Raw genomic sequence first — 18,489 nt, forward strand, 5'->3', positions numbered from 1 at the left:
ATTAAGTGCTTGCCTGTGAAGCCTAAGGACCCTGGTTCAAGCCTTGATCCTCCAGGACCCATATAAGCCAGATGTACAAGGTGGCGCATGCATCTGGAGTTCATTTGCAGTGGCTGTAGGCCCTGGCGCACCCATCCTCTCTCTCTCTCTGCTTCTTTTTCTCTCTGTCTGTTGCTCTCAAATAAATAAATAAAAAAGTGAAAGCAGCACTGATCAAAGGAGATAAACATATACGATTAGGAGACTGTAAAAAAATTATTTATCTGGGAGAGATTGCTCAGTGGTTAAGGAACTTGCCTGCAAAGCCTAATAACCTGAGTTTGACTCCCCAGTACCCACATAAAGCCAGATGCACAAAGAGACTCATGTATATGGAGTCCATTTGTAGCATCTGGGAAGGCCCTGGTGTACCCATTCTCTCTCTGCTTGAATAATCAATAAAAATATTTTTTTTAAAGCTGGGCATGAAAAAGCCGGGCGTGGTGGCTCACACCTTTAATCCCAACACTTGGGAGGCAGAGGTAGGAGGATCGCTGTGAGTTCGAGGCCACCCTGACACTCCATAGTGAATTCCAGGTCAGCCTGGGCTAGAGTGAGACCCTACCTCAAAAAAAAAAAAAAAAAAAAAAAAAAAGAAAAGAAAGCCAGGCATGCTGGCATACGCCTTTAATCTCAGCACTCGAGAAGCCAAGATAGGAGAATTGCCAGGAGTTCAAGGCCACCCTGAGACTACATAGTGAATTCTAGATTAGCCTGAGAGCTCTAGAGTGAGATCCTACCTTCAAAACAAAACATTAAAAAATATTAGAAGACGGGCATGGGAGGCAGGCAGAGGTACGAGGATTGCTGTGAGTTCAAGACCACTCTGAGGCTACAAAGTGAATTCCAGCTCAGCCTGGGCTAGAGCAAGACTACCTCCATAAATAAGAATTATGCCAGGTGTGGTGGTACATGCCTTTAATCCCAGCACTCAGGAGGCAGAGGTAGGAGAATCGCCGTGAGTTTGAGGCCACCCTGAAACTTCATAGTGAATTCCAGGTTAGCCTGGGCTAGAGTGAGACCCTACCTCGAAAAACCAAAAATAAATAAATAAAATAAAATAAATAAAAATAAAAATTATTTATTGGCTGGGTGTGGTCGTGCATACCTTTAATCCTAGCACTCCCAGTACCTGGGAGACAGAGGTAGAAGGATTGCTGTGAGTTTGATGGCATCCTGATGCTACATAGTGAAGGCCAGGTCAGCCTGTTCCAGAGCAAGACTCTACCTCGATAAACCAAAAAAAAAAATTTTTTTTTTTTTAATTTATGAGGGAGAAATAATGAGCACATCAGGGCCTCCAGCCACTGCCAATGAACTCCAGACACTTGTACCACCTTGTGCGTCTGGTTTTATATGAGTACTGGAAATCAAACCTCGGTCCTTAGGCTTTGCAGGCAAGTTCCTTAACCTCTGAGTTATCTCTCTAGCCCTCTAGAACACTTTTTTTTTTTTTTTGTTTTTTGAGGTAGGGTCTCTAGTTCAGACTGACTTGGAATTCACTATGTAGTCTCGGGGTGGCCTTGAACTCATGGTGATCCTCCTACCTGTACTGCCCAAGTGCTAAGATTACGCCCAACTTCTTGGTGACTTTTATCCCTCAGCAACTCTCATAGAGCCTCTCAGCACAATGAGAACTGGTAGGGAGCTATCTTCCAGCTCAGTTCCAGCATGGTTTCTCAGTGTCCTGCAATGCCGTCTGTGGTGCCATTAGCAATAGGGTCTTATTGTCTAGTTCTGGTGAGTAACCACGTGCTGTGCAATGGCCTATATTTATGGAGGGCCTCATGGACCTCCCTGACCAACACCAGCACTGTGGAGAGGGTGACCCAATTCTTGCACTAAGATTCACCTGCAACATCCTATAGTGTTAGGGTAAAGTTTTCTCCACCCTAGCAGGGTACTTCCATCCAAAGTATACTCTCTCTCTCTGTGTGTGTCCTTAAATATTTTATTTTTATTTATTTATTTATTTGACAGAGAAAGGGGGGGAAAAGAGAGAGAAAAGAGAGGATGGGTGCACCAGGGCCTCCAGCCACTGCAAATGAACTCCAGACATGTGCACCCCCTTGTGCATCTGGCTAACGTGGGTCCTAGGGAATCGAACCTGGGTTCTTTGGCTGTGCAGGCAAATGCCTTAACTGCTAAGCCATTCCTCCAGCCTCTCCCCTTTTTTTCTGGGGGGACGTTGAGGTAAGGTCTCACTCTAGCCCAGGCTGATTTACTATGTAGTCTCAGGGTGGCCTTCGAACTCACAGTGATCCTCCTAACCCCTGCCTCCCAAGTGCTGGACTTAAAGGCGTGTGCCACCACACCTGGCCCTACTCTCTCTTTAAGAATCTTACATGTTTGGAGGGGGAGGGAGGGTATTACCATGGGATTTTTTTTTTATAATCATGGAAAATGTTAATAAAAATTTAAAAAAAGAATCTTACATGTTTTAATTAGCTAATGAAGAAATAGGTTTCTGTAAAACTAATTCATTCTGTCTTTAGTTTTGTGAATCTTCCTCCTCTTCCTTCCTTGCTCTTGTCCTCCCTACACCCTTCCACCCCTGTATTTTGTCCCTTAAATTGCATGTCTATTGTCACTTTCTCAATCCCTCCCTCTCCTCTCATTCCAAACTCATTCTAGTTTCTTAATTCATGATCCCTTTTCAACTGAGAAACTTTTACATGACCCTGGCTGTATAAGACATAAGTACAGGTACAAGGATTGACATGAGTTTGAGGGCAGCCTGAGACTACATAGTGAATTCCAGGTCAGCATGGGCTAGAGTGAGACCCTATCATGAGAAACCAACACAAAAACAAAAATAAAAAAAACATACTTTTATTTATTTGAGAGAAGGGGAAAGAGAGGGAGAGAGAAAATAAATGGATATTCCAGGGCCTCTTGATAACTGTAGATGAATTCCAGATATGTGTACTACTTTGGGCATCTGGCTTTACAAGGGTATTTGGGAATCCAATTCAGGCTATCAGGCATTGTAAACAAGCACCTTTAATGGCTGAGCCATCTCCCCAACTCCTTTTGTTTCTTTTTTTGTGGTGGTAGGGCCACATACTTGCAAGGCAAGTGGTTTACCAATTAAGCTAAATCCCTGGGCCAAACAGTTGTTTCTATAAGAGCAGAAAACTTCATATGTACAGTAAAATTCTGTAGTTGATAACATACAGTAGTCTTGAATCTCAGCTGGGGTGTTTCAGCCTTTATTCATTGGTGTTGCATGGTGTGATGCATACATAGTACACAGCACATGTTGTGTGTTCAGAACTAAGGCTTTAGTGAAGTGTGATGTAACATGGGTGAGTGCTGTCAGAAATACCTCAGGTTGATTATGCTCTTGAGTTTATTTATTTAGTTACTTGGTTTTTATATATTTGGTTTTTTTGAGGCAGGGTGTCACTCTAGCCCAAGCTGACCTGGAATTTACTATGTAGTCTCAGGGTGGCCTAAAATTCACAGCAGTCCTCCTATCTCTGCCTCCTGAGTGCCGAGATTAAAGGCATGCACCACCACATCTGGCTTTGAGTTTATTTTTGGTCATTGTATGTTCAGAAACTTTTTACTGTTGCTAAATTTTTCATGACCCCCACATTCAGTTATATGACTTCATAGAGGGTCATGGCCCACAGTTTAAGAAGCTGCATTCTAGCTGGGCATGTTCTAGCCTTTAATCCCAGCACTCGGGATTCAGAGGTAGGAGGATCACTGAGTTTCAGGCCAGTGACTACATAGTAAATTCCAGGTCAGCCTGGGCTAGAGCAAGACCCTAACCTCAAAAAACCAGAAAAGAGCTGGGCGTAGTGGCGCACTCCTTTAATCCCAGCACTCGGGAGGCAGAGGTAGGAGGATCACTGTGAGTTTGAGGCCACTCTGAGACTACCTAGTGAATTCCAGGTCAGCCTGGGCTAGAGTGAGACCCTACCTTGAGGAGAGAGGAGGGAAGGAAGGAGCAGTGTTAATGGAAGTGGCGAGTGATTGGATGGTGGAGGGCTTGTTTATGAAGTGGGGTGTGGAATGTGGGAAAGAGGAATAACCAGGATTATTTTAAGGTATGTGGCTCCCTGTGGGCTTTTTTTAAAAAACTGTAGAACTTTAGTTTCAGCATAATATTCAGTCTGTGAAATGAATACTTTTGCTAAAGAATATCATAGACCTAGTTTAAATAAATGTGACTTACAAACAATAACGTCTTTTTTTAAAGCTCTTCACAGAATATGGTCGTCTAGCAATGGATGAAATTTTCCAAAAACCTTTCCAGGTAAAACATTAACTATGAATATAATTCATATATTTGTTTTAGCTCTCAGATCAGAAAAGTACAACTCAGGCAGATCTGGATTGCTGCCTCTTTTACACAACCTGGAAGCTTAGGAAATCTTGGTACTTTTTGGAGACAGGATCTTGTTATGTTGCCAAGGCTAGTGTCAAATTTGTGGGCTTAAGGTATCTTCAGCCTCAGCCTCAGGAGTGCTTAGAGGAGATTATAGACATACACCAAAGCATAGTTATTTCTATTCTTTTCTAATGCTTGTACTTAACTACATTCCCTCTACTTGCTTTAGGGCAATCACTGAATTTAAGGTCCTCTCCACAGTCTCTTCTATTAACTAGTGGGAATAAAGTAGCAGATGGGACATTATTGATCTCTCATTTGTCTTAGACATGTCCTTCTAGGGTTTATAAAGTTTCTAAGACATTATGAAATAAATAAATCCTCCACTGTGTCCTGGCTTCCTTTGACAAAATTGACACAATGCAAAAAGCAGTACAGTTATCTTGAAAATGCATTCATGTGATGTTTCAATTTTATGTCTTAACTCTGTCAAAATAGACACTGATGTTTTTGGTTCGAGACTGGAGTTTCCCTTATGAATACAACTATGGACTACAAGGAGGAATGGCGTTTTTAGATAAGCGTTTACAGGTAAGTGGGAGTATAATCTTCTGAGGAATTATGTAAAACTAGTGATAATTTTCTCATTTGCTTTTGGCTATTGTATTTAAAACAGATTATTGAAAATGATACTAAGGGGTAGAGAAATGGTTTAGCATTTAAGGCACTTGCCTGCTAAGTTAAAGGACCCAGGTTCAATTCCCCAGGACTCATGGAATCCAGATGCACTAGGTGGTGTATGCATTCTGGAGTTTGTTTTCAGTGGCTGAAGGCTCTGGTACACCCATTTTTCTCCCTCTCTGTCTGCCTCTTTCTCTTTCTCAGATAAATAAAATTAAATTTAAATTTAAAAAAAGAAAATGAGCCAGGTGTGGTGGTGCACAACTTTAATCCCTACATTTTGGGAGGCAGAGGTAGGAGGATTGCCGTGAGTTCAAGGCTACCCTGAGACTACATAGTGAATTCTAGGTCAGCCTGGGTTAGATAGAGTGTGACACTACCTTGAAAAATAAAAAAATAAAAGAAAATGATACTAAGTATATGAATCTTAGCATAAACCAGTATAATTTCTTCATGGTAAAATTAAATAATCTGGGTATGGAACCTGGGTACAAGAACTGTAGAAAACAGCTCTGGCCAAAAGGCCACATATGGTTATAGCTTTTCATTTCACTTTTGTTTATTTGTTCTGTTTTCTCAAGACAGGGTCTTACTCTGGTCCAGGCTAACCTGGAATTAACTATGTAGTCTCAGGGTGGCCTCAATCTCACAACAGTCCTCCTATCTCTGCCTCCAGAGTGCTGGGATTAAAGGCGTGTGCCACCACAACTGGCTCTCATTTCACATTTTAAAGTTGCTTCTGCAGTTTGCTTTTGGAACATTTAGAATTTAGTTCTATTCTTGTGCAATGTTATTTGCTTTGGCATACATATAAACAAGCCTAGCCTGTTCCCCAAAACCATAGCACAGGAGAGCATTGTCAGTGTCTGCTACCCTTCTTTTGTTCTTAAATGTTGTGTAGTATATTTTAAAACAGCCTCTGGTACCTGTTCTTGGTTAACTATAGGAACCAAGCATGGTTAATTTTTGCTTCTTGGGTCTGAATTTCTTATTGGCCACTCTAGTCCATCAACTGTGAAGTCTTCTTTCCTTTGTCCTCATAATAGTGGTTCCTAGTGAAGAAAACTGAGTAGTCTGGTTGGTAAATTGTTGACCTTCATTGACAGGTAAAGGAACATCAACATGAAGAAATTCAGAATGTTCGGAATCATATTCACTCATGTTTCTCCGATGTGACCTGTTTTCTCTTACCACATCCAGGACTCCAAGTAGCCACAAGCCCTGACTTTGATGGGAAATTGAAAGGTGTGTTACAATGTTGTTGCTCTATAAATGATTTTGTTTTGAATTAAATAATAACTAGTAAATATCAGTTATGAATCTAGTGAATATTTAAGAAATTTAATGTGGTCTCTTGGAAAGAGCTTAGTATTTAGGGGTTGAGATGGCTCAGCAGTTAAAGGCACTTGCTTGCAAAGCCTACAGGTCTGGGTTTGACTCCTTAGTAGTCATATAAAGTCACATGTACAACATGGTGCATGCATTGAGAGTTTATTTGCAGTGTCAGGAGGCCCTGGCATGCCCATTCTCTCTTTGTCTCTCTCTGTCAAATAAATAATACAATATGTTTTGTTAAAAAAATAATAGTGCTGGGTGTGGGGGCATACATCTTTAATTCCAGCACTCAAGAGACAGACATAGGATTACTGTGAGTTCCAGGCCAGCTTGGGACTACAAGAGTGAGTTCTATGTCAGTCTGGGCTGCAGTGTGACCGTACCTCAAAAGAAAACAACAAAAGAATAATATTTAGAGTCTATTTTAGATTTAGTTCCTGACTGTGATTATTAGAATTAATTTGTCTGCTTCTCATCTGAAAATGTGATGGGTTGTCCTTCAGGGATCTATCTTTCTTTCTTTTCTTTTCTATTTTTTTTTTCCTTTTGTAGGTAGGGTCTTGCTCTAGCCCATGCTGGCCTGGATTTAGTCTTAGCCTGGCCTTGAATTCACAGCAATCCTCCTACCTCAGCCTCCCATTAGGATTAAAGGCATGTGCCACCATATCCAGCTTTCAGAGATCTTTCTAACAGGTATGTTATGGTAATTGATTACAGGAGATAGAAGTGCTAAGGGAAGGAAGACTAAACCCAAGACAGCTAATATTTATGAAGTACAATTTATCTTCCTTAGGATGGGTACCATGTTGCATGACCATACTCTCATTTTCAACTTATTTATGATTGTAGCAAAATCTGATGGTAGGTCACATGTTAATGATGAAAAGTACTGAATATATGATAGGTTAGAGAGTCAGAGTTGGGACTCTTGAGTTCTACTATATTACTTTTTTCTTTAAATTTTTATTTTTATTTTTATTTTTATTTATTTGATAGTGACAGAGAGGAGGAGGAGAGAGAGAGAGAGAGAATGGGCACGCCAGGGCTTCCAGCCACTGCAAACGAACTCCAGATGCGTGCACCCCTTGTGCATCTGGCTAACGTGGGTCCTGGGGAATCGAGCCTCGAACCGGGGTCCGTAGGCTTCACAGGCAAGAGCTTAACCGCTAAGCCATCTCTCCAGCCCTACTTTTTTTCTTTAAATAGAGACCTTGAGTTACCTAATGGTTATACTAAGGTTATACTTCTGTTAAGCTAGTGAGAGCTTCTCAGTTTTCTCTTAAAGTAGTAATAATAGCTGCCAGTTTGGGAGGCCCCGCTGAGTTTCCAACATTGTCAAGGTGCTTTCATATTTAGGCTCCCAGTAATTCCATGAAGTAATTCCATCATTTCCTTTATCTTAAAGACAAAGAAACAAAGTTAAGTACCTCATCCAATGTGCTTAGCTAAAAGAGGTAGGGCAGAGACAGATCCAGATCCTGATGTCCCAACCATGCTGAAATAGAAGTTCTTGGTTGTTTGGAGGAAGTCTACAGAGACTATGTACTCTTGAGTTATCAGGGCAACTTGCCTTTCAAAGTGAACAGCTTTCATAGTTTCAGTAAATATGAAGAACATCATGTCCACTTGATTTGATTTAGTTGATACAAGAAAAATGGGCTGGAGAGATGGCTTAGCGGTTAAGGTGCTTGCCTGCGAAGCCCAAGGACTCATGTTCGACTCTCCAGGTCCTAGGTAAGCCAGATGCTTTGATGCAAGCATACACATACACACAAGGGGGCACGCATATCTGGAGTCTGATTGCAGTAGTTGGAGGCCCTGGTGCACCCATTCTTTCTCTCTCTCTTCTCTCTCTCTCTCTCTCTCTCTCTCTCTCTCTCTCTCTCTCTCTCTCTCATTAAAAAAAAAAGAAAGAAAAGAAAGAAAGAGAGAAAGAAAAAGGCTGGTCTATTGGGCTTGCCTCAAAAAAAAAAGTTAATGTATTTGTACAATGCAAGGTTTACATTCTAGCTGGTCTTAGTATTGCAAAACAAATTAAGTTTGAGAGACTTAACCTTTACTTTCTGATTGTCACTTGTGATTGTGGTTGTCACTTGTGATTGTGATTGTGGTTGGCAATTTTCCTGAAGAGGATGCTTCTAGAGCTTGTTATATAATGATTGAGAAATACAAGATCAAGGCCTGGCTTTGGTAGAGAAGTCTGCTTAGGCAAATGGAGCTAGAACCAGAACCTTTTACCTAAAGAGCAGTTTGAGAAGGAATTTTCAAAGTTAAGTAGGGAAAGTTGAGTGCAAGAGTATAGGAGTAGGTAGTGTTCTTTTATTTATTATTATTTTGTTTTTCCAGGGAGGATCTCACTCCAGCCCAGGCTGACCTAGACTTTACTATGTCATCTCAGGTTGGCCTTGAACTCATGGTGATCCTCCTACCTCTGCCTCCCAATTGTTGGGATCAAAGGTGTGTGCCACCATGCCCGGCTTTATTTATTTATTTTTTTAACAGGTGTGTGCCAGCCATTATGCCTGGCTTTATTTTATTTTTTTTTCCTTTGAGGTAGGGTCTCACTCTAGCCCAGGCTGACCTAGACTTTACTGTGTCATCTCAGGTTGTCCTTGAACTCACAGTGATCTTCCTACCTCTGCCTCTCAAGTACTGGGATTAAGGCAAGTACCACCATGTTTGGTGGTAGTGAATTTTTTTATTTAAAACATTAAGGCTGGAGAGATTGCTTAGCAGTTAAGGCACTTGCCTGCGAAGAGCAGATTTCTGGTTTGGTTCCCCAGGACCCACATAAGCCAGATGCACAAGGTGGTACATGTATCTGGAGTTTTGTTTGCAGTGGCTAGAGGCTCTGGAGCACCCTTTCTTTCTTTCTTTCTTTCTTTCTTTCTTTCTTTCTTTCTTTCTTTCTTTCTTTCTTCTTCTCCTTCTCCTTCTCCTTCTCCTTCTCCTTCTCCTTCTCTCTCCCCTCAAATAAATAAATGAAATATATTTTAAAGTTTTTTATTGACAACATCTGTACTTACAATAAACCATGATAATTCCCTCTACTCCCCTACTTTCCCCTTCACAACTTCACTCTTTTTCTCCTGTTATGAGGGTCTTGTGTAGGTATTGCTAGGCCCTGTGAAGTCTTGGATATTAAGGCCAATTTTTCTCTGGACAGTTGCATTGTAAGGAGTGATACCCTTCCTTTGGCTCTTACATTCTTTCTGCCACCTCTTCCGCTGTGGACCCTGAGCCTTAGAGGGTATGAAAGAGATATTTCAGTGCTGGACACTCCTCTATCACTTTTCAGCACTATGTTGCCTTTTGGGTCATTCCAGTGGTTACTACCATCTGAAAAGAGAAGCTTCTTTAACCAAAAGTGAAAGTAGCATTAATATGTGACTATCTACTTTAAGTGTAGTGCTTTCAGAGCAGTTTGGTGAGAATAATATATGCATTTAGCCAGACAAAAGCAGGCTTTATATATACCCTTAAGGCTCATGACTGCCCCTGCCATAGGCTTTTGATTAGGTTTTCAGTATTAGGCATGTATCCCATAGAGCAGGCCGCCAGTCCAATTAGAGAACAGTTGGTTTTCCCCAGAGCAGACATGCCACTGTTGCACCCCTTTGGTCATTTGGCCTGTCTGGTCAAACTGAAGGCTCCCAGTGTCCAGTGTTTTTCCCACTGATGACTTCTGTCTCCCATAGGGCTGTATGCAGTGTAGCTTTTTCCAGCTTTCAGTTGGCTGGGATACAGGGAGAAGTTTTCAGCTCAGCACAAGCTTGATTCCTCAGTGACCTTGCTGCCCAAGCATGTGAAGTCTTTAGCAATAGGATCTTACCTTCTGTTACTTGTGGGAAACCAAGGGCCTTGGCAATAGCCTTAATGTTTTGGAGGCAACAGGGACCTTTCTGGTCAACAACTCACTGGAAGGTATCCCATCCCTGGCACTGAAAATTTTCTAGTAGCAATCTATGGCTTCTGGGTGTGCCATTATCCAAAAAAGTAGGATTTCATATGTCTTATTCAGAACATCTTGAATTTTGATTAACCCTCCCACACCCTTCTCTTTAAAAAAATTTTTTTTGTTGTTCATTTTAATTTATTTATTTGAGAATGACAGAGACAGGAGGAGGCAGAGAGAGAGAGAATGAGAATGGGTGCGCCAGGGCTTCCAGCCACTGCAAACGAACTCCAGACGCATGTGCCCTCTCGTGCATCTGGCTAATGTGGGTCCTGGAGAATCGAGCCTTGAACTGGGGTCCTTAGGCTTCACAGGCAAGCACTTAACCACTAAGCCATCTCTCCAGCCCCCCACCCTTCTCTTAATCTCTTCCCCTGGCCTCACTTAGGCCATTCCACTCCCTGTAATCTGTTCTTCTTACATATATGCAATATCATCCCCTAAAGTCCTTAGCTTACTGGCCTCTGCTACCGAGTTTTGGTTCCAGCTCACACACAAGTCTAAACAGTTGTAGCTAGAGAGAGAATATGTGATGTTTGGCTTTCTGGGTCTGGGTTACCTCACTTAGTATAATCTTTTCGAGATCCATCCATTTTCCTGCAAATTTCATAATTTCTTTTTTTCTTTTTTTTTTTTTTTTACTGCTGAATAGAACTCCATTGTATAGTTGTACCACATCTTTATTATCCATTCATTTATTGAGGGACATCTAGGCTGGTTCCATTTCCTAGCTATTGTGAATAGAGCAGCAATAAACATGGTTGTGCAAGTATCTCTCAGTTAGTGAGAAGAGTCATTAGAATATATACCTAGAAGTGCTATAGGTGGATCATATGGTAAATTTATTTTTAGCTGTCTCAAGAACCTCCGCACTGATTTCCATAATGGCTGTACCAGACTACATTCCCACCAACAGTGTAGAAAGGTTCCCCTTTTACCACATCCTTACCAACATTTATTGTCATTTGTTTTCTTGATGATAGCCATTCTGACTGGAGTGAGATAGAATCTCAAAGTAGTTTTAATTTGCATTTCCCTGATGGCTAAGGTTGTAGAACACTTTTTCAGATGTTACTACATGTCATCTGTATTTTTTCCTTTGAGAACTCTCTATTTCCATAGTCTTTTTTTAAAATTGTGTGGTTAATTGAAAAACCAAAAAAAAAAAAAAAAAAAAAAAAGGTGTGATCTACCATTCCTGACTTACTGTGCCTTTTCATTTTTTTGTGTTATATTTTCGACTTAGGTTCTCACTTTAGCCTAGATTGAGTAGTCCCAGGGTGGCCTGGAACTGATGGTGATCCTTTTACCTCTACTTCCCAAGTGCTGGGACTACAGGGATGCACCACTGTGCCATTCTTGTGGTGACCTCAGGTTATTATGAATAAATATAGAAAGACAGCATCCTTTCACATTTTATTTATTAAGTTTTATTTACTTATTTGTGGTGTATGTGTGCATGTCACTGCAAACAAATACAAGTCTTTTGTGCATTGGGTCCAGCTTATGTGCATAGCTTGGGAGTTGAACTAGGGCTAGCAGGCTTTGTAAATAAGAGCTTTTAATTACTGATCCATTTTTCCCAGCCCTCTTCCATGTTTTAAAGCATTTGAATATTTTAAAGCTTTCTTTCTTTCTTTTCTTTTTCAAGGCAGGGTCTCACTTTGGCCCAGGCTGATCTGGGATTCATTATGTAGTCTCAGGGTGGCCTCGAATTCATGTGATCCTCCTACCCCTACCTCCTGCGTGCTGGGATTAGAGGTGTGCACCACCACACCCGCCTAGCTTTCTGCTTTTTGAGAAAATTTTATTTATTTATTAGAAGGAAAGAAAGACAGAGAAAGAGAGAATAGGCACATCAAGGGCCTCTAGGCACTGCAGACAGACTCCAGGTGCATGTGCTACCTTGTGTGCAAGCACCTTAACCACTAAGCCATCCCTCCAGTTCAGAGCCTTCTGTTTTGAAATTCTGTTTCATTTTATCATTTTTTGTTCAGGAAGAAGACAGCTTTTAAGTTCTATGACTTGTGACTTTGGAAAATTTTGTATCACTTTTGGGGGTGCATGTTATATAAGTAATTCCCACATATCGGATGGCTTACTTAAGACAGTAGAAATTTATTTCCTCACAGAAGGTCAGAAGTCTGAAGTCATGGTTGGTTCTCTCTGTAGCTTCTGTGGGAGAATCTGCTCCGAGCGTTTCTCCTAGCTTCTGGGAGTTGATGACAGTTCTCGAATCCCAGGCATCCTTAGGTGGGGTTGTGTCACTAATCTCTTTGTTGTCAAATGGTCATCTTCTGTCTTTTTTGTATCAGCTCAGCAGTTATTAGATTTAAAGCCTACTCTAAGCCATTGTAAGTCCTCATTTTAGATAGTTACATTTGCAAGGACTATGTCCAAGTAAGGTCACATTCCAAGGGTCCAGGAGATGTACAGTTTTGGAAGGTAGGCATTGTTCAACCCTTTTACAAATTATGAATGATTTAATCACTATTTTTTTTTTTACATAATGTGTGTGTGTGTGTGTGTGTGTGTGTGTGTGTGTGTACATGCACATGCATATGTGCGTGTGGAGGCCATGTGAATGTCAGGTGTCTTCCTTAATTGCTGTTCTCTTTATTGACTGAGTCAGGGTCTCTCAGTTGAGTCCAGAGTTCATTGATTCAGCTCATGTACTTAGTATCTTGTCCTAGGGATCTCCTGTCTGTGTCTCCTGAGCATTGGGATTATAGGCGACTGCCACTCTCAGCTGATGCCTGTGTGGGTACTGGGTATGTGAACTCTGGTTCTCATGCTTATATGGCAAGTACCTGGTCCTCTGAGCCATCTTCTCAGCCATAATCACTAAAGAGTGAATGTTCTATTTCATGGCTATTATGTTTATAAGATAGGTAACAAATTTAGTATGAACAATCTTTTGTCTTAGACCTTATTTTGTTGTTGTTGTTGTTTTTGAGGTAGGGTTTCACTCTAGTCCAGGCTGACCTGGAATTCACTATGTAGTCTCAGGGTAACCTTGAACTCATGGTGATCCTCCTACCTCTGCCTCATGAGTGCTGGGATTAAAGGCATGCACCAACGTGCACAGCTCTCTTAGACCCTATTTGATTCTCTGATTAAAGATAAAACTGTAGGGCTGGATAGATGGCTTAGCAGTTAAGGTGCTTGCTTGCAAAGCCCAAGGACCCAAGTTCGATTCCCCAGAACCCACGTAAGCCAGATGCACAAGGTCATGCATGTGCACAAGGTGGTACATGTGTCTAGAATTTGATTACAGTGGCTAGAGGCCCTGCATGCCAATTCTCTCTTCCTCTTTCACACACACACAAAAGAGATGGAAGTATAAAATACATTTATAGGGTTTAAGTCTTCCTTTCTTATGAAAAGACAATGAAAAAATAAATGCAGTGGTATATATCTTAATTACAGAGACTTTCCTAGTGTGCATAAGGTTCTGGGTTTCATCTCTAGCACTGTAAAACACCCAGCCAACCAAACCAGATGAGTCAGTATGTACTAATGAAAATTTATGAGCACTCCAGTAACCAGAAAAGTACAAATATGCTGGTATAGATTATAGTCTTTATCACTAGTAATTTGGAATTATCAAAATTTAAAATGTTTATACTCTGATCCAGTATTTATTTAGGAATTTATCCTAAGGAACTATGCAAATAAATAGGTAAAAATTATGCTCAAGGATATATACTTTGGGGCTACTGAGATGGCTTAGCGGTTAAGGTGCTTGCCTATGAAGTGGAAGGACCCTGATTTGATGTCTCAGAACCCATGTAAGCCAGATGCACGTGGTGGGACATGGGTCTGGGATTCATTTACTGTGGCTACAGGCCCTGACATGCCCATTCTCTCTCTCTCATAAATAAATAATATTAAAAAATAGGCCAGATGTGGTTGCATGGTGGCACATACCTTTAATTCCAGCACTTGGGAGGCAGAGGTAGGAGGATCACTGAGTTTGAGGCCACCCTGAGACTACATAGTGAATTCCAGATCAGCCTGGGCTAGAATGAGACCCTACCTTGAAAATCAAAAACAAAAAATAAAAATAAAGAATATATACTTTTGACTGGAGAGATAGCTCAGCAGCTAAAAGCACTTGCTTATAAAACCTTGCAGCATAGGTTCAAATCTCCAGTAAAGCCAGATGCACAAAGTGGCACATGTATCTGGAGTTTGTTTGCAATGCAGGAGGCCCTGATGCACCTATTTCCTCTCTCTCATTCTCTTTCTTCTTGCAAATTAAAAATGCTGCCAAAAAAAAACAAAAAAAAAAAAACAAAAAACAAAACCAAAGCCCAAACACAAAAAACTAAGCTGGACATGGTGGCACATGCCTTTAATCTGAGCACTCAGGAGGAAGAAGTGGGAGGATTGCCTTGAGTTTGAGGCCAGCCTGAGACTACATAGTGAATTCCAGGTCAGCCTGGGCTAGAGCAAGACCCTATCTTGAAGCCCCCCTACACACACACTCACACACACACACACACAGAGTAATGAAAAGTAATAAAGGATCCTAGCTGCCTCCAGAACTTGGGAGGCTGAGGTAGGATCAATGTGAGTTTGAGGCTAGCCTGAGCTACAGAGTGAGTTCTAAGTCAACCTGAGCTAAAGTGAGACCCTGCTCAAAAAAAAAAAAAAGCTGGGCATGGTAACAGTCATCCCAGAGGTGGGAGGCAGAGGCAGATGGATCCTTTAGTCTCTGGTGAGCTAGTGTAGCTTTCTTGGCAGATTACTGGCCAGTGAGAGACCAAAAGAAAGGTGGATAATGTTCCTGAGGAATAACACCTGACATGGTTCTCTGGCCTTCATGTGCATACTTGCACACACATGTATATCTATATATACATGAATAACCACATACATACACTCATGCAAAGAAATGAAAAGAAAGAAGTCAATAATAAATGATTAAATGTAGGGTTTTAGGAGATGGCTCATTGATTAAAGGTTGTTGCTTGCAAAGCCTGCCTGCCTGGGTTCAATTCCTTATTATCCATGTAAAGCCAAATACACAAAATGGCACATATGTCTGAAGTTCATCTATAATGGCAAGAGGCCCTGATGTACCTGTATATTTCAGTCTTTCTGTCTCAAATAAATAAATAAATAAATAAATAAATAAATGATTTTTTGTTGTTGTTTTCAAGGATCTTCTTCTAGCCCAGGGTGACCTGGAACTCACTCTGTAGTCCTAGGCTGGCCTCGAACTTACAGTGATCCTCCTATCTTTGCCAACAAAAATATTTAAGGAAATTATTACTTGTTTATTATTACATTGAAGACTAGTATATGATGTAGGATCTTTTTATTAAAAGATGCAAAACCAGAGCTGGGCTCAACGGCACATGCTTTTAATCCCAGTAAATGGGAGGCAGAGGTAGGCAGATCTCTGAGAATTTGAGGCCACCCTGAGACTATAGAGTGAATTCAAGGTCAGCCTGGACCAGAGTGAAACCCTACCTTGAAAAACTTAAAAAAAAAAAAAAAAAAAAAAAAAAGAGTAAAGCCAAGGCTGGAGAGATGGCTTATCATTTAAGGCATTTAAAGCCTAATGACCTAGGTTCAATTCCCCAGAACCCATGTAAGCCTGATGCACATGTGGAACATGTGTTTGAATTCATTTGCTGTGGCTGGAGGCCCTGTCATGTTCATTTTCTCTCTTTCTCTCTCTCTTTCTCTCAAATAAACTAAATTAAATTAAATTTAAATTTAAAAAAGTAAAGCCAGGTGTAGTGGTGCACCCTTTTAATCTCAGCATTTGGGAGGCAAAGGTAGGAGAATTGCTGTGAGTTCAAGGCTAGCCTGGGACTACAGAGAGTTCCAGGTCTGTCTGGGCTAGAGTGAAACCCTACCTCAAGAAAAATAAAAAAGAAAAGAGTAAATACTATTGTATTGTTGAGACAGAGTCTTACTGGAGATTGGCTTCAAGTTGGCTGTGTACCTCAGGCTGGCATTTAACCTACTGTCCTCCTGCCTCATTATATTGAGTGCTGGGATTACAGACTTGTATCCCCATACTTTGATTACAGGTAATTTTCTTAAATACTTTATTTTTATTTATCTATTTATTAGAGACAGAGAGAGGGAGAGAGATAGAGAGAACAGGCATGCTAGGGCCTCTAGCTACTGCAGATGAACTCAAGATGCATGTGCCACCATGTGTATTTGGCTTACGTGGGACCTGTAGAATCGAACCTGGGTCCTTAGGCTTCACAGATAAGTCATCTTTTTATTTAATTATTTTTGTTGTTTTGTTTTTTGAAGTAGGTTCTCACTTTTAGCCCAAGCTATCCTAGAACTCTCTCTTGTAGTACCAGGCTGGCCTCAAATTCAGAGTGATCCCCCTCCTTCTGCTTCCTGAGTGCTGGGATTGAAGGCATGTACCACCATGTCCAGCCACAAGTACTTCTTTTTGGTGTGTGTGTGGGGTAGATGGGCTTGAGTGTGTAGGCACACCTGTGGAGAGCAGAATGTTGGGTGTCCTCCCTCTATCATTCCTTGAAATGGAGTTTCTTGCTTATTCCAGAACTTCTGTCTTCATGAGCCCCACCAATTCTCTGATCTGTGCACCCCATGGGACTGGGATTTTAGATGTGAGTTTTGGGGAATCTAACTCAGGCAATCTCAGGCTATTTTGTGAGGGAAGTACTTGTAACCACTGAGCTATCTCTCTTGCCTCCACAAGTCTTTTTTCAAATAGAGAGACTTGAAAATAATTTTCTCTTTTTCCTCACTTAAAATGATAGTAGTGTGTCTTCTGTATCTGTTTAAGGAACTACAGTTATTTTGAGGGTTGCCCATGAAGAAACCTTAGTTCTTGTGAAGGTTTATATAGAGCCATGTGGTATATAACATTTTGGTCAATACCCATCTTTTATAAGATTGTCTTATAGTTTAGCCCAGGTGTATTGTACGTTATTTCATGTAGATTTCTTTTGTTGTCTTGCTTCTGCCTGTGTATGTGCATGTATATGCACGTCAGTGCATGTGTTTGTGTGGATGTGCATACATGTGTGTGTGTGGGTGGTACATGTTAAAGATTGATGTCAGGTGTCTTTTTTTTTTTTTTTTTTTTTGAGGTAGGGTCTCACTGTAGCCAGGCTGACTTGTGTAGTCTCAGGGTGGCCTAGAACTCACAGTGATCCTCCTACCTCTGCCTCCCGAGTGCTGGGATTAAAGGTGTGCACTACCACGCCTGGCTTTTTTTTTTTTTTTCTTTCTTTTTTTAAGCAGAGTCTCACTGTTGCCAAAGCTGACCTGGAACTCATTAACCAAGACTAGTCTTAAATTTGGGGTGATTCTCCTCCTTCAATGTCCCAAATTCTGGGATTAAAGGCATGAGTCACCATACCCAGCTTTTAGGTGTCTTTTTCAGTTGCTCTTTACCTTATTTACTGAGACAGGGTCTCACACTGGACCTGGAGAGCTCACCAATTTGGCTACTGTAGCTAGTCAGCTTGAGTTTGGGATCTGGGTGTCTCCTGCAGCCTCCTGAGTACTAGGATTTTAGGAGTTTGCTGCTATGCTTGATATTTTTACATGAGTTCTAAGGATCCAAACTCAAATATTCATGATTGCATGGCGAGAGCTTTGCCAGATGTGCCATGTCCCTAACCCCCCATGAAGATTTGTGTATGTATTATATAATAACAGCACAATGAAGAAAGTAGCATAGCTCTTAGCATGTGTCCCTGTTGCTAAATGATAGATGACTGTAGTGTTTAGATTTAGAAGATGGATGGATAGCTTATCATTTTAGGGAAACTATTGAATTTCTTTAAATTTTTTTGTTTATTTTTTTAATTTATTTGAGAGTGACAGACAGAATGGGCACACCAGGGCCTCTAGCCCCTGCAAACGAACTCCAGATGCATGCACCCCCTTGTGCATCTGGCTTACGTGGGTCATGGGGAATCAAGCCTTGAATCGGGGTTCTTAGTCTTCACAGGCAAGCACTTAACCTCTAAGCCATCTCTCCAGCCCCAACTTTATTGAATTTTTGAGAGAAGTGTCCATGACTTTTTTGTTGTTGTTGTTTTTGAGATAGGATCTTGTTCTACCTAGGCTGACCTGAAATTCACTATGTAGTTTCAGGCTAGCCTTGAACTGACAGTGA

The 18,489-nt window shown here is 41.1% G+C and overlaps 1 protein-coding gene across 1 annotated transcript in view; it reads left to right on the plus strand.

Annotated features, from left to right (window-relative positions):
- Window positions 1-18,489, plus strand: part of Atl3 (atlastin GTPase 3) — an 81,926-nt gene that overhangs the window by 52,032 nt on the left and 11,405 nt on the right. The window contains exons 6-8 of the mRNA XM_004656575.3: window positions 4,250-4,306; window positions 4,880-4,972; window positions 6,169-6,307. Of these exons, the coding sequence (XP_004656632.1) occupies window positions 4,250-4,306; window positions 4,880-4,972; window positions 6,169-6,307 (289 nt within the window). The remainder of the gene's footprint in view (window positions 1-4,249; window positions 4,307-4,879; window positions 4,973-6,168; window positions 6,308-18,489) is intronic.

This window comes from Jaculus jaculus, chromosome 1, assembly GCF_020740685.1.
Source record: "Jaculus jaculus isolate mJacJac1 chromosome 1, mJacJac1.mat.Y.cur, whole genome shotgun sequence".
NCBI lineage: Eukaryota > Metazoa > Chordata > Mammalia > Rodentia > Dipodidae > Jaculus > Jaculus jaculus.